The sequence below is a fragment of the Mesocricetus auratus genome, unplaced genomic scaffold (genome assembly GCF_017639785.1).
Source record: "Mesocricetus auratus isolate SY011 unplaced genomic scaffold, BCM_Maur_2.0 Super-Scaffold_100010, whole genome shotgun sequence".
Lineage (NCBI taxonomy): Eukaryota > Metazoa > Chordata > Mammalia > Rodentia > Cricetidae > Mesocricetus > Mesocricetus auratus.
In genome coordinates this window covers 18259428-18275649 of record NW_024429194.1, presented here as the reverse complement: position 1 = coordinate 18275649, position 16222 = coordinate 18259428, and the positions used below count along the sequence as shown (strand labels likewise).

The 16222-nt window shown below is 47.5% G+C and overlaps 1 protein-coding gene across 9 annotated transcripts in view; it reads right to left on the bottom strand.

Annotated features, from left to right (window-relative positions):
- Nucleotides 1–16222, bottom strand: part of Hdac4 (histone deacetylase 4) — a 247844-nt gene that overhangs the window by 54840 nt on the left and 176782 nt on the right. For all 9 annotated transcript variants that reach the window (XM_040753010.1, XM_013122142.3, XM_040753013.1 and 6 more), the window contains 4 exons: nucleotides 15353–15473; nucleotides 9722–9843; nucleotides 4966–5097; nucleotides 1413–1525 (listed from right to left, as the gene is read on the bottom strand). In XM_040753010.1, coding sequence (XP_040608944.1) covers nucleotides 1413–1525; nucleotides 4966–5097; nucleotides 9722–9843; nucleotides 15353–15473 — 488 coding nt within the window. The remainder of the gene's footprint in view (nucleotides 1–1412; nucleotides 1526–4965; nucleotides 5098–9721; nucleotides 9844–15352; nucleotides 15474–16222) is intronic.

Sequence of the window (16222 nt, the reverse complement as noted above, 5' to 3'; positions counted from 1 at the left end):
CCAAACATGAGAAGCCCTCAGCCACAGCTCATCCAATTCTAGTATCTTAAATTCAAAAGGGATGCTCACATGTGATCCAGCACTCATACAACCAGCTCTGCCTGTGACAATGACAGCCTGATGAGAAAAATGGGCAACCTTATTATTTTGGGGGATTCTCTGTATGTTCTACCAATTTGTGGCGGCTCAATTTACATATTTAGGCTTTATAAAGATCATCAACACACAACTTAAACCTGAGCAGTGATGCTACACCCAAATGAGGAGCTTTTACACTACTGTGATGCATCTAATGGTCCACATCAGACGTGTATCTGGGTCTGCAACCAACAAGAGGGAAGCAGAGTTAACATCCCAGGGCAGGAGGCAGTTTCATGGGAGTGTTCTGAGGTTAATTACAGCCAGGTCTCTGCCATGACCTCAGTCCTACAGAAGGAAAGTTAAAACTTAAAAGGCTAAAGAATACAAATGATGAGAGAAATACAAGTATAAAGTAAAAGAGACCTCAGATCGACCGAGTGAACCTCATTTCTTGAAGTGACCCTCATTTCTAACTTTCTGGACATAAAGGGGCTAGGAACCTAAAATGAAAATGCTAAGCACTGTGCCTATGTATCTCACCTGAGGCTATCAGCTCTTTGGAAGAGCAAGACTCACTCCTAAATGGTGAAGAAGGCAGTCAGTAACCACAGCACTAATGACAGACTCCTGTAAGCTAGGAGCTCCCAAGAAACTTCCTTGTCACTACACTCCCACAGCAGCTCTGGCTCAATTCAAGACGCTGCTTTCAGGGTGCTCTGCTCCACCCTGGCCTGCAGCAGCGCCAGTGTGACAGTCTGAGTTCTCCCGTGTTTCCCCCAGTCTGGTCAGAGCCCATCTTTCTCACCCGCCTTCCCTACCTTCTCTGCCACTGCATCCAGGGCCAGGCATGTGAGTCAGGGATGATTGTGGAGTAACTGCAGGTGCAGGGACCTATTGTTCTAGAAAGCCACCTTGGACCTGTCTTCTAGTTTTTGATCCTTTCCTTTCTCCCACATTAGTGTCCACCAGTAACATCTGTTTTCCTAACATAGTTTTGTTGGCTATTATAAATTGTGTAGTTCTAAAATATGTCTTTTACACTCCACAACCATTCTCACATGCCTGACACTTGCCCCATGTGCCTCAGCAGTGTGTATGATGACAGCTGCTCCTGTAACATACCTGGAGAAAGATCAAGGAAAAGGAAGGTTGGGTGGGAGTTCTCAGTATGATGGAAACTGCGGCCCTCATGTTTGAGGAAGACCATGATGAGGAGAATGGGGGAGTAATGCCTAGAAGGCCCCTCCCAGGATATCCCATGCTTTGGTCCTCACTGGATAGTCAGATACTGGAGGGGATGCTTGCCCTATGTGAGTCTGTGATTGACCCACCTCAGCTGGAGCGCTGGGCACGGCGGGTGTGATGCCATTTTCAGTGCTGACGTTGCCAGAGCTGCTATTGGGAGAGCTGGGACCAGAGCCAGGAGCGCTGCTGCACGCGGAGTCTGTGGATGAGACAGAAGTTGGGGTTGGGGTTGGGCACTGGAGAGACAAAAAGGGCTCCATTGCTTTCTATCCTGCTGGCAGGCAGAACAGGGCAGGGTTTCAAAGCAGGGATGATACACAATTCTCTTGGTCTTGGCTTTGCTGCTGAACTCCCATGAGCCTCCCCAAGCCAACGCACTGTGGACGCATGGCTGAGCCTTCAGGATGTGCACAGTACCCATTCCATAGCTCTTTTGAATTTCAAGATGGTTTGAAACATCAGAAAGGTAAGGCCTTAAACACTTGTTAATATTTAGACAAAAGACCAGTGAACACAAACACCCAGTGGTTTTCTCACAGCTAAAGGTCAAATTCATTGTCTCTATAAAAAGAATTTCAGAGTAAACCAACCTACTGTGACTGCTCAGTTTACACGCAGTCTTCTTAACTCACTACTAACCACCTAGAGGCCAGGAAACACAAGCAGTGGCTTCTGCACCTCACCGGTGTGGTTTGAAATCACACAGCAGTCTAAAGATACATCTGCATGTCTTGGACTTGACTCTGATCAGTGGGCCAGCCACAATACTCTTCACACCATGGGCTGGCTGCTGCTATCTCCAACCACAGTGTGGGGGGCTACTCTATGTTCAGGGGCATATACTGAGCTTCTGATATCTGGCTCGGGTGTTTTGACAATGGCATCATCTGGTTAACACTTCTGAAAACACACACAACAGCTTTCCTGAACAGTCCAGGTATCTGTCCATTATCAACAGCACTCTGAGATCAGAGTCTAGTACCAACTTTGGACACAGCAGGCCACTGAAGGAGCTCAGAGACACCCTTCCTCAACAGAGCACAGCTACTCACTCACCCAGCTAACAGGGCTCCTGCAGAGCTGAATCTGAAAGGTCATGCAAGACAGAGGAGGGAAAGCTGGAGCAAACATGCTCACGCCCTCCGGAGCTGGCAGGAGTTTGGTCTGAGTTAAAGAGGGCACCTTTCACCACACACACAAGAGGAAGCCGTGCACAGTGGCTTCACTTGCCCTGGACTTATGTATGCTAGGGCAAAGACATCCTCACCTTAATCATGGCAAATGGGGGAAGGCTTAGTCCTCTGTGGACTGGGTCATCCTGAGTAATCTGAGGCCATTTCTTACCCTCTAGCAGCCGCCAACACTCTACCTCCACTCTAGAACCCTGTATCCAGTACTTGTGGTAAGAACCATGCCAGACACTGATCGTGACAACAGGACTCAGTCCATCCTTTCTGTCCCTCTCTTCCAAATGCCAACTGGTGACTTTGTGACTGCATTTCTGTGAGCTTTACCAGCTGGGATCAAGAGGCCACCTGGACTGAAGAGGTCCTACCATTTCACTTCTTAACACATGTGCTTTGCTTGGCTTTCACCCTCTACCCTTGGTCTATGCTCCCTGATGCTTCAGCCTGTCTCTGGCTGCAGCAGAACCAAGCAAGTCCTCCTAGACACACACTCCTGGGGATATGCAGATAAAACTCTCACCTGCATGCTGCACTGTAGGCAATAAAATGTGGGCATGCTTTATGATTTTCACTTTTAACAAACTGATATTTTAGTGCTTTATTAATTCTGGCTCTAGAAATCCGGTCTACGGAAATGCACACAAGGCAACAGTTATTAAGTGAGGAGGCTATAGGATTGCACACTAAGAGGTCCACGTTGAGTCATGGGGTGTACACATGTGCATACTGAGGAGCACGTGAGGAAGTGGGTTCAGTGTGAACCCTGATGCAGGCAGCACTGGTGCTTCTTCACTCTGCACCCAGCATGGACTTCATTCCAGCCGGGAGGAGCAGAGTTGCAAACCTGCTGTGTCCCCTGGCCCATTCTCATGGACCTCCATGCAAGATGTAGGCCTCTCCTGCTCCCTTGTTCTACTTGGAGCAACCCTAACTAGAATCCCTTTTTGTCTGTTGCCCGAAAACAGCCTTTCCTGTTGCAGCTGCCCAGGCGGCTTGCAGACTTCTATCTAACATAGTTCAGCAATGACCTGTACTGCCACGTTGGCCTCCCAGGCCATCTCCCTTGGCTCATGCCTCACTTAGACAGCAAGATCTCAGAGAGCAGGCACCTCCTCTCACTGTGTCTGTGCCCAGCTCAGACTGACACTCTCAATGCGCATTAAGCAGCAGCAGTCACTCAGTCACTGGGGTGTGTGGCACTCAGAGCAGTCTGCTAGAGACCCTGTCTCACAAATACCTTGTCAGTGAAAGCACAGAGCCTAAGCACATGCAAGGACTGCTGCTACAGGCAGCCAGGCTGCACAGCAACAGGAAGTTTCTACTCACAACCCCTACAACTCCCAACTCCATTTCCCAGTGAGGGACAGGTGAGTGTGGATTGTAACGCTTTTTGATCTTAGACATTTCTAATAGTATGAGCAGGAGACAGACAGCTGCATGAAGACCATGATCAAAATGCATTAAGGTCTTAATGCTTCCTTGTGCCTATAAATAAGGTGTTTCTAATAGAATAAGCATGGGACAGATAGCTTCAGGGAAAGGAAGACTGTGACAAACAGGAGTTCCCAGGTGCGCAAGTAGCATGATCTTCTTTGCACAGATCCAAGATCTACCAGCCAGTCCTGGATTCTAGAAGGCCACACTGCCCTCTGTCCTGAGGGTGGGTATATAAGACTTGTGTACTTGCTCTGAAGGACAGCAGCACAGAAGCCGTTTTGTTTTCCTTGGTACATTAGCATATTCACTGAAACAAACTGGACCCAGTGGTGCTACTCACAGGCCAATTACTAGAACCCTGACCCTCAGACAGCGTGTTCACAGTGGGAACTCCCTCCAGGTCAGCTCCAACAGCTTTCTTTTTCCTAGAGTGATGGGGTGACCCCCGGGTGAGGTGAGAACCTAACCTAAGAGGGAAGAGCTGGGAGGAACTCCCTGGAGTGGGGAGGCCTGCATCTTGCTGCCTGTCCACCAGCAGGTGGGGACAGCACCAGCTTGTTAACTGAAGTGTACCTAGCTGAGCTCCTTGTTCTCCCTCTGCTCAGCTGGATATACTAATGGGAAACAATCTGGAAGGCTCCAAGGCCCCATGATGCCTATGCGCAGTAGGAAGCAGACAGAAACATGCCATCACCACTAAGAACAGGGCAGTTTTAAACCTACCTTCAGAGAAGCTCTGGGTATAACCCGGAAATGTCATGCCAGACAGTTCTCCAACTTGGGCCCAATGGCAGCCCTCTAGGGGAACTAAGTCAGAGAGCAGGACCTGGCTAGCCATTCCAGTCCTCCACCTCTGGGTGGCTGGGCCTGGCACGTACAGGGATACTGAACAGGATTGTATAAGGGAATTAACTGTGTTGGGTTGAGACTCATTTGTCAGAAGTGTCAAAATGCAGGGTGTGTTGTGTTAGGATGGGGGGTGTGTGGGTGGAGTCTTACCTGCTCCCTGACATACCTGTGACATCCAGGGGTCGCTTTTTTAGAGCAGTGGCCACAGGGCCATCTTTCCTGCGCAACAGGGGGCTGCTCCGTCTCTCAGCTACTTTCTGCTTAAGCCTTGACCGTAATTTCAGGTTGGGCTCAGAAGCTGTATGGAAGGAGATGTTGTTATAGCCAGGCAGACACAGCTGGGGTCAAGGGTATTGCACTGATGGTTTAAAAGATGCACAGCTGGTAAATTTCCACTTCAGCGTAGCATGGAAGCAGGGCTCTTCTGATACTTGGCTCAGCTCCCATTAGGCCCAGCAGTGGGTGCAGTGCACTGGGAGTCAAGGTGGTGTGTGTGCTTCCATCCCACCCTGATGACGTGAGCACAGTCTCACTGTCTGATTTATTGCCCATAGCAAGAAACCACTGAAGTGTGACAATCACTCAATGGGGATGTTTCTTAAATGATGGTCTCCCAAACAATTCTCCTGTAACTTTAAAGTAGAGCTGCTTTGATACCTGAGAGAGCTGACAAGGGCACCTTTCAGGCTGTCAACCATGACATCACCGCAGCTTCCAAATCACTAGCTTTGTTGTTCACCCAAAGACACCTGCATCTCACAATCTGGGAGCAAACACTAGCCAGATCCTGGCAGCCTCTGTGAAGGCAAACTGACGCTCCAAAGCACAAGGGGTAGGACTGGTCAGACGGCTTCTCCACACTGAAGTACAGCTTAGACCCTGACTTCCTTTGCTGATACTGGCTAAAAGGCACAGCTGAGGTTGGGACCTGGCTTGGTTTTTGTAAAACCTGTGCAGACAAAGTTATCTAGGAACCTGCAACTGTGAGGTCATGATGGAACTCTGTCCCCTGCAGAAAAACGCAGACCCGTTTCATCCCTGCTCCTGGGGTGGCACAAGCCAGGAGCTGCAGCAGTCTAGTGGGAACTCAGTGGGAAACCCTGATGTGAAGGCGCCCTGGACTCTGCAGCCCTCGCTTAGCTTGGAGTGCTAAGTCAGTCACCTGCCAGAACCCCTTCTGTCTGTCCTGTCAAGCTTGGACAACATGTTGATATGTGAAGTTGTGAGATATCACCTTAGCCTCTCTGAATCCTGGGAGAAGTGCCCTACCACCATGTGGCAGCACACATACAGTCAGCCAGATCAGGACTCATACAGGCCAGGGTTCTGAGGAAGAGGCCTGGGGAAGCTCTGGTCTGAGTCACATGAGAAGCTGAAGCTTCCTTTGGACAAAGGCTGAGGCAAAGCGCAGATTTAAGATTGTTGGGAAGAGTGGAACTAAGCAGGTTTCCTAAACAGCTTCCCAGAGAAGAAAAGGCAGGCTGGGTCTGACAGGTTCACAAGAACAGAGGAGAAACCCACACTGACAAAAGCTGCTCCCTTACCACAGCCAGTTTCCATACTGCAGGAAGGCCCTGCCTAGTGCTGGGTGAATTCTGGATTCTGGGTCTATGTTCTTAAATGTCCTGGTCTCCATTCCATACACACACACACACACACACACACACACACACACACACACACACACACACACACACACACACACACACACACACACACACACACTCCCTCTCTCTCTTGGTCTTTGAAATTTGGTGATTGCAACAGAAAAAGGACGAGGACAAGCACAAACTGTAGGAAGGCTCCTGTCAATGCATACACACACACACACACACACACACACACACACACACACACACACACACACACACACGATCTTTGAAATTTGGTGATTGCAACAGAAAATGGACGAGGACAAACACAAACTGTAGGAAGGCTCCTGTCAATGAGGGCAGTTATCAGCGACCCAATCAAGTCCTTGTTGCATCTTAGCCTTTGTGAGTGTGTTGAGAAGCACTGCCCATGTCTTTAAAATGGTCTTAGAGACCCAGCAAGGATAACTTAAAATTTTGATCAATTATTTTTTTCTATTTTATCTTTTATGTGAATGGGTGTTTCCTCTTCATATGTTAGTACACCACAAGAGGGTGTCAGATTCCCCTGGAACTGGAGTTACGATGGTTGTGAGCTGACATATGGGTGCCGGGAAGTGAATCTGGAAGGTCAGTCAGAGCTCTTAGGCACCTAGCCTTCTCTCCATCCTTGAAGGTAATTCTTTAGGGTGTTCAGAAGCAGTGGGAAGGGAGACCACAGGCAGAATTCTGATAGACGGGGGACTCTGCAACAGAAACACCATTGCTGCCAATAATACAGAAAGGAACACGACCTCTGATAGGAAGTTAGAGCTGGGCTATGGGAGGAGACTGACAGTAGAGCTTTCATTTGGAAAACTATCGAGCTCTGAGCTCCTGGAAGCAGGTGAAGGTGAGGGCAGCAGAACCTCACCTTCAGCAGAGGGATGTCAAGGCTCTTGCCAGGCAGGTGCACACAGATGCCATAAGCCTGGTCTACTGAGCTGGGTAATTTCCATGTGGCCCTCTGTTGAGTGGAACTGAAGGGAAGGCTTGGTAGGACAAGTCACAGGGTGAAAGGAGTCCAGACCATCTAAGAGCTGGGGGGAATGGAGCAAAGCCTTCCTCTAGGTCTTCCCTGACTGCTTCTCAGAGCAGATGCAGGGTGAGGGGGTAAGTGTCTCCTAAGCCACTAATGTGTGAAGTAGCTGGGGATGGACTTAGATAGTTGAGTTCAGAGCACGAGAAAGCTCAGGCAAGCTGCATGCTATTTTCTTGAGAAGGAAGAAAGACACAGCATATCAGTGAGCAGCTATTCCAGGGAGCCAACCAAGGCCTGTGCAAATATGCCTGGAGTACAGGAGAAAGTAGCACAAGATTGCTAAGGGTTTATTTCACTTTGTATAAAGATTGAAATCCTTTAAGGACTGAGATGGGAAACTATATGAAAGTTAACATAAACTAGTAGAAAGTCAGAGCCAGGAACTCTTCAGACATAGTTACTACTGTAACTCGATCATGGCACTTCATGCAGGAAACCTCACTCACTCTGTCTTGTACCACTTCATCAGAAACACACGCAAGTGTGCTTAGCAATGGCAACATCAAGGGATGGAAGAAGCCATATTCAGGGTTCTGCAGGCCACTTCCCTGAATATCATAGGAAATTAAATGCTTTCTCTTGATTCTTATTATTAATATTATTCATGAGCTGGTGGTGCCTCTTAAAACTTGGAACTTAACCAAACTTTAATTAAGGTTTTCTGGAGCCTCTCCAGAGTGTGAAAAGTATTCTTGCCTCTATTCTCAGGGTGTGGGGTCGGTAGATAGGCTGTATGACAAGGCTAGAAGTCAACACGGCAGTGGCTTGGCTTCTAACAGTCCCCAGAGAAATGCAGCCTAGAACAAGGACCAATGCAGGTAGACTGAGACTCCTGGAGAAGCCTTAGGGCCCCGTGAGCAACCATCGAGGGCCACATGGCTGTGGTGACCAGCAGTGGCTAGTGGTCTAAGTGTTCTGTCTGCTATCTCTTAGAGAGGATGCTACCAATTACCGGCAGGCTCCTGAGCCTGGGAACCCACACCACTGTCTGCAGAAGAGGGACAATGGCCTGTAGTCTTGCTGCTTTAGTGCTCTGGGTCAGACAGGACAGTAGATGAACTGTCTCTTCCAGTTGACCTCTGGAGGAAGTTGTCTCATGGGTGTGTTCAGGAGGGTCTATCCTTTGGTGGGAGCTGACTACTCTGCACTTAGGCTGTGTCTTCATCCTTCTATAGCAAGACCTTATCCACCAGGAATGCAACAAATATGTCATGGCCATTCCATCTCACAATTCAAATATTCCTCCGTTCACTGGCCAGCCCCTGGTTTGTTCAAAGCCATGGCAAATGACACCTGGCAGTTTGTGTCCTCTGAAACTTCCTACTTTAGGAAGCAGTAAAAGGTGAGCCTGTTTGTCTCTGAGATTCCTCATGAAGAAGCCACTGCACATGGCTCTAGTGCAGTCTTGCTTAGAGCCAACAGAAACTTGGGATTTCACTGACTTGTTTAATAAAAAGCAGGTGTGTCCCGCAAAGTTCATTTCTGAAGGAAGCCCGGAAGGAGCTCCCTTGCATTGCCATGCAGGTTGAGGCTGCACCTCCACCACATACGCTGAGGCCATGCAGCTCCACACCATCTGGAGCAGCCTCCAGAAAGCCCACCCTTCTTGCCATCTCAATGCACTGTCCACAGTCACTTTAGCCCTTCTCTAAAGTCCCCGTCTTCTACAACCATCACCCAAGAAAACCAAGAGTGTCCTGGCTTGTCTGTGTTCTAATATATTCCTCTTGTTTTGACAACAGTCTAGTCCCCTTTACAGACTTTCTCCATAAGAGAGCTGATGTACAAAGTTGTGGGCCAGCAGGGGTGTCCCTGCAGGATCAAGCATGTCTTTCTCATGGGTACTTGCCTTCACTTTGGGCATCTTGATCATCCCTGTCTGGGTGCTACCCAAAGGCTATATAGAGGCTTACATACTTACCACCTTGGCCAGCACATCTACAGGAGCTACCTTAGTCCTGGAACTACCCTACTGTTCTAGACTGTAGAGCAGAGCACATTCCCAAGAGGGGATTACCCAAGGTGTTCCAGGGATGAAGCCAAGTTCTACAATGCAGAAGTACACATATGAAGCTCATTGCTTTTGGATAAAATATGCAGGGAAGCTTAGGATCATTTTAAAAGAGCGTCTGAATGCAAAAGCCAGTTTCTTAAATTAGCACAAGATATGAAAGCACTACCCGGGGTTCAACAGAGTCCCCAGACTGCCATCAGGATTGGGGTACCTAGACAGCAGACTGCACACTGACCTGTTTTCCTAAGAGGGAAGTCATCTTTGGCATCGTACATTCCCAGGACTGGGTGGTTGTAGGAGGCTGATACTCCACTCTGGGGTGGAGAGCTCTGGTCAAGGGAGCTGTGCTGTGTCTTCCTGGAAAAAAGGCAAAAACAGATATCAGTGTGCCCAGGCATCCCAAGCCTCAGGATACCAACTTCTGAAAAATAACTTTTTTCTAGCCCTTCTTCTCCGGATATGAGGTGAGAGTAAATCAAAACAAACAAGTAACAGTGCCCACAGCTGGTCTGTGTGCCCGATAGCCAGACCTGTCCTCTGGGATTCCTAAGAGGGCTAGTCTTCAGGTGTAAGCAATGGAAGATCAGTGGGCCCAAGCATGAGAAGTTACAGGAAAGGCTGCAGGCAGTGAGATGGGGTCAACACGGACTTCTAGCGGATGCTGGTAATGTCCACATCTGTCTGTCCCCTCAAGCACGGGGCCCCTTGAGGATTTTCCTTTTGCAGAATATGTCCATCATGGATGCCGACTACAACAAATCCCCTGGCCATCTCCTTTCGGTGCAGTTCAGCAGCTGCTCAAATCTCTACCCTGGGAGTGACTAGAGGAGGTGATCTTCTAATGGCCACTCACAACTCAAAGCCCTACAATGGCCAGATGAGAAAGGTTGCAAGTGGATGTATGCTCAGAGCAGGGAGGAGGCGGCGATGGCAGCAGGAATTGGGCTGCAGGGTAAGTTTAGGGCACTGAGGCCACCCCAGATGACCTATAACCAAGGCTTTCCTTTGAACTCTGAGAGCAGGAAACATTCTGTGGTCTTGAAGACAGGAGATCTGCTTAAAGACTCAAACACATTGCTCACTCTCTAGTTTAGATTTGGGCAAATGATTTGTTTCAATACATAGTACTCGGCATCCACACATCTGGAGTTATGTGAGCCTAGAGTGGGAGCTCTCAGACATGTACAAGTGTATATTTAAATATCTGAAAGCATACAGTGCAAAGAATGAACTGAAGGGACTCTCAGACAAATCTAAGAGGGCAGCCATGAAGACTTCTTCAATGCTAAGATACAATGGGGTCCTTGGCATCCCTTTCCTCTTTCCTACAAACACAAATGGTGTGTGTGTGTGTGTGTGTGCGTGTGTGTGTGTGTGTGTGTGTGTGTGTGTGTGTTCCATGTGTGGGTTAAAAAGATAGTCAATGTAGGAAAACAATTTAAATATGGTAATTAAAAGAAACCAATACATATAGCATTGCTATATGTTTCATGACAGGGTTTCTTCCTACTGAAGAAGAGATGGAAAGTTGGTCACTCCAGATCTAGTAGATCGGCCTACCACCTTGTCCTCTGGAAACAATTCTGGACCTGGGGCTGCTGCTGTGTTGGGCAGCCAAGGGGCCTTTGTGGGAGTCTAGAGATTACAGAAGAGGACCTTCATGCCCCCATAACCAGCTCACGTATAAGGAACAGCCCCTTACCCATGGTTCTTGGCATTTCTCCCTCTGCAAGCCAGGAACAAGCAGTTACTTGGGAAGAAATGCCAGCAGATAGCCTTGGTGTGACCTTCAAATGGCAGGTCAACTCACCTCATCCTGGAATAAACTCACCGAGGAAGGATTCAGATGTGTGATCAAGATTAAAACCCTATCCCTGGCTATGTTTGTACCCCCTAATGCCTACATCTCATGCCCTATCACTGACACCTATTTACACACCTACCATGTAAGTTTGTAATTTCATACTCAACCTACCTATACCACATACTTTTACATCCCAAAGGTTAGGACCACACAACAGCTTCTACCTCTCGCTGATTTCTAGCCTAGAATGCTAATAAAGTTGGCAGGAAGATGCTGGTTCACCGACTAGGCCTTTTTTAAGAGGAAGTCTTAGAAGGTAGAGGATGTACCTCAGTGGAAAAGTACCTGCCTAGCATATGTGAGGTCTGTGGTCAATTCCTAACAGCATCACTAGCACCACCAAAACAATAAATAGAAGAATAGACATAAAGGCAGTTCTTGTATTACTGCAGATAGAAAAACAAATACTGCTATTTTTCTTCCTAAATGCCATCTTGAATATGGAATACAACAACACAAAATCAAGCATTTAAATTCTATCAACAAATGGCCTTTCCCATTACATCAGATTTATATCAGTGATTTAAAATAAATAAAACTCTTTAATCAAGTGTAACATCAGAGTCCAACAGAAATGTGTGAGCTACACATGTAATTTAAATTTTCTAGTAGCTACATAAAAATGAGAAAAAAGAAATGGGTGAAATTAACTTTAGTATCCTACTTAACCTGAGATATAAAAATACTATTTCAACATATAATTAACATGAAGCTTAGTCATGGAAATCCTGTGGTCTGGATTTTCTGCAAGCCTCAATTTCAAAGCATGGACAGCCACACTGCACTATACAGGCTCAGAAGGAAAAGTTTTAGGGCTCAAACTGTAGACACTCTCCGCCCTACATGTATTATCACTGCCAATCAGGCTTTGAACAGTCCCAGTCCCAGACCATCCCCTTTGTCCCTTTGCTGGTGACTCTCCAGCTTTGTTTTGCTGGGTCCAGTTTCACATGACTAGAGTGGTGAGGGGTACGTGTCAGCCCTGCCCTACCTAAGGTCTCCACACTGCTGCACATTGCAGTGCATGGTGACCCAACCATTAGGCCACTCACGTGCTGTGGGCTTGTGGGTCATTTCTGTTTCAGCTGCTAAAACCACAAAGATTAATAAGCCTGGGTGTGTACTTGCATCCCTGGTTAAATATTAGAAAGTACACTGCTAGGTGGTAGTACCATTTTAAGGTCTGCTAAACTATTTCCAATGGATCTTATCACTTTATTTCCCCTAGCCAACTGTGTAGGAATAGCCATCCCGATGCTGCCACCTGTAGTCTGTTAAAGTTCGTTAGACCTGTAGGTGAGAAGTGGCATCTCCCTGGGATGACAATCCACATAGCTTATTTGGCAAACCTGTTCACATATAGTCACATGTGTGTTAAGCTGCAGCCGTTTCACAAGCACTTTACAGATGCATACTGAAGATTTCCTTCTATTCTATTGCTCGCTTTTGTTTTCTTGAAAGGTGCCTTTCAAAGAACTGTTTTAAATGTTGATGTTGTCTGTTTCTAGTAACGGGCTCACAGCTCATGCCACTGATGAGGAGACTTTGCCAGTTGTTACATTTCAGCTCTTAAGGGTAATTTTATTGCTGGAAAGAAACCCCTCCCCTCATATTTCCTTCTAGAAGTTTTGTTGGCTTCTACAAGTTCTCATGCTCAGACCTCACTAGCTTTTGGCTGCTACTGGCAATCAGCACGTGATGTTTGAAGCTGGGTAGAGGTCTGACCTTTTCTCTTGAAGACTGTTCTGCCATCACGTCTTGCAATGGGCCAGCCACTGCACATCAGTGTTTCTTCCATGATGGTTGGTTAGGATCCTTATGTGCTCATCAAACTCAATAAAAACATGCTGGTTTCCTGGGTGGTGTATCTGAGGTCAAGTACTGTCCTTTCTAGCCAGCTTGCTTCCAAACCGCTTCAGGGAAGAGAGCCTTGTGCAGGTTGGAACCTCCCTGAAGCATCCTGCTCAGGACAAAGTTCTCCCACTCTCCCCTCCCCTGTATGTATTATTCCTCCAATCTCTCAGTATGTACCCAATTCCCTTCCTCATAATGCCTCACCTGTAGCAGGCTGCCTGCTTGCTGAGTCCTGCTCCCAGACACATCTAACTCCACAGCCCCTGTTCCTGTTAGCCTTTCTCTCCATCCCTTTCTGCTTCAGCTGTCCCATCTGTCTATACAACTGTGACTGCCCTTCTGGTGCTGCAACTCAATTCATAAATCCCACTTCCTGCGAAGAAAGGTGTCTCTTTGAGCCCTGTATTTTTTTTTACAACAGCATCCCCACTGAAATCCATAGGCCCTATGATGGACTGCTCTATCTTCTTGTGGATGCTAGTGTCCACCTCCAAACCACCATCCCACTGCTATCCTTGGCTGCATCTCCCTAACCATCCTTACACCTACAATTAACTGTAGGACAAGGAGCTGCTACATGGCAGAAGTCCAGGCTGACCTCTCCAACAGAGGCTGTAGGCAACACCACAGACTAAGGCTCTCTCTCTAGCTCCTTAAACTGCCTTTCTCAAGGGCCCTCCTGCTCATGACCACTCATCAGTACTCTTCAGGGGCCACCTGCCTTTTCTGAGCCACATCAAAATCAGTAGTCAGCTTTTATAGATTTGTAGTGTATGTAGCCACAGAGCATGTAAGGAACAATGAAGAGCCTCACTGTACAAATGCTCCTCCCCAGGCTGTGTTGTGGCAATGGAGGTCATCTATACAAATAAAAGGAACACTTCAGTGGGATCAGAGGGGTTTTAGTAGAAACAGTTGTCCATTTCCAAACCAGGAAAGCTATTTTTTTCCCTTGAATGAAATCAATGGCTTCATTTTGATTTAGGAAAATTACTCTATTGTTACTTTTTAGCAATGAAATGACCCTTAAGAGCAACATAACATAATTTCAACTTAGCCATGTGCTTTGTGTGAGAACCGGCCAAGTCTCCTCAGTGGGCTCTATACTGCACCACAAAAGGCCCATGCTGGTGAGGCCTCCACTCAGACTGTTTTTACCCTGGACAAGTTAGCTGCTTTTATGTCTTGGGATGGACAAGGTCCTGCTTTGGTCTGCCCACTATGTATGTTCTTGTCCTGGTTGGTATCTCTTCCCAGGTCTCCCCAACTCTCCCAAGGATTCAGTAACTAGATCATAAAGATGCTGTTGAGCCCAAAGAGAATTCCAATTCCCCCAAAGGCAATGTATATATTCAAAAATGACACTATAGGCTCAGTCCAAGCTGGACTAGAAGGATTGCTAAAAGCCTACAATCATCATTCCTTAGAAACCGGTGAAAAGAGTTTCTGTCACTTCCATTATCTTCCACTGACTCTGGCAAAAGGAACACAGGGCTACCCATTGGCATACACCTGTTGTTGCATATCAAAGCCCATGATGACCTCCAGGCTCCTTCAGTCCCTATTCATACTTGCTATGCATGTTAAAGTCCACTCTAGCCTCCCGGCCCTTCTCACCTCCCTTACTCCTTCTTCTCTAAATAATGCCATGTATCACCCCTACCTGCTTCATTCTAGGTTCTGAAGATAGTCCTGTCCAGTCTGCTTCTTTTTCTCTTTGCTCTGGACAATTCCAGATGGCTCTAACCAACGCCCCCCTTGAAAAAAAAAACCCATACCATAACCATGAGGCATCCATTTCAGCCAATTCTTTACTGTGTAGATGCCAAAGTGCACCTAGACTCTGATTAAGCATGGATTAAAACCGAGTAAGTAACAGTGGATAATTAGGGCAGAAGTCCTCTGCAAGTGGCTCCTATGGTGTTTAGGTCACTGCTAGGAATGCTGCTTGGTACCCTGAAGATACCCACCCCTCATGTGGCCAACAGTGACACACGCTATCTCCAGAGTTCCTCTCCTTCAGATCCAGTTACAGAGTTTTGGGGGGGGGTCAGCATCTCTACCACCTCTACATTACAAGGTCTTTGAAAAACTGGGTCCACAGTGCTTAGTATGCCATGCACCCAAGAGCAGGCCCAGGTCACTTACCCATACCAGTAGCGGGGATCGCTGGAAATGCAGTGGTTCAGGTTCCGGTGGGCCAGAGCCTTTTTCTTGTTGAGAACAAACTCCTGCAGCTTCATCTTCACCTCGGTGCTGGCTACAGCACCTGGGAGGAATATCAGAGTGAGAAGGAGGGGAGTATGTGGAGCAGGGAGTGCAAGGGACAAGGCAGGGGTGGGAAGGGTGGGTGATGTGGGTGGGTGGGGTTCTCCCTCTGCAGAGCTCTCCCAAGGCCAGGGAGCTTGAATGGGAGGTCTTCTATCCAAACACTGCTTGACTGCACCCTACTGGAACACAGACTTCAGCATGGGAAAAACACTTCTGTTAGCTAACACAACTTATTTCTGCAGGGAGTTTGCATTAAATTTCAGTGCCAAATGCTGGAAGCATGATGACCCTACTCTTTCTACTGAACAAGCAGCAACCTAAAACAGAGTTCCAAGGAAACAGAATTTCCTATACAGCCACCCAGGGGGAAAGGTCTGTTCTACTGGGAAGCTGGTAGCCAATGTCCTACATATACTACAGCTATGGCTTTCTTAGCATCCAGTGAACCTCTGCCCCCCACCCTCAAACCTGGTGCTACCCACTCTTTTGGCAGGCAGATATTGTCATTTCACTCAGGTAGAAATTGTACATCCCAGGGCTTTCTTGTAGCATGGTAACTGTTGTTGTAAGCTGTGTTTGAACACAAGGGCCCAGAAATGGACTACATGAGGATGCCCCAACTTGCCACAAACAGTCTGTATTCCACAGACACCTCAGTGCTGTGCCCACTCATCCTTCTACTGAAGAACATGCTAAGGGTTCCTATGAATACTATCACACAATATTCAGGCATCATCTTGAATGGTG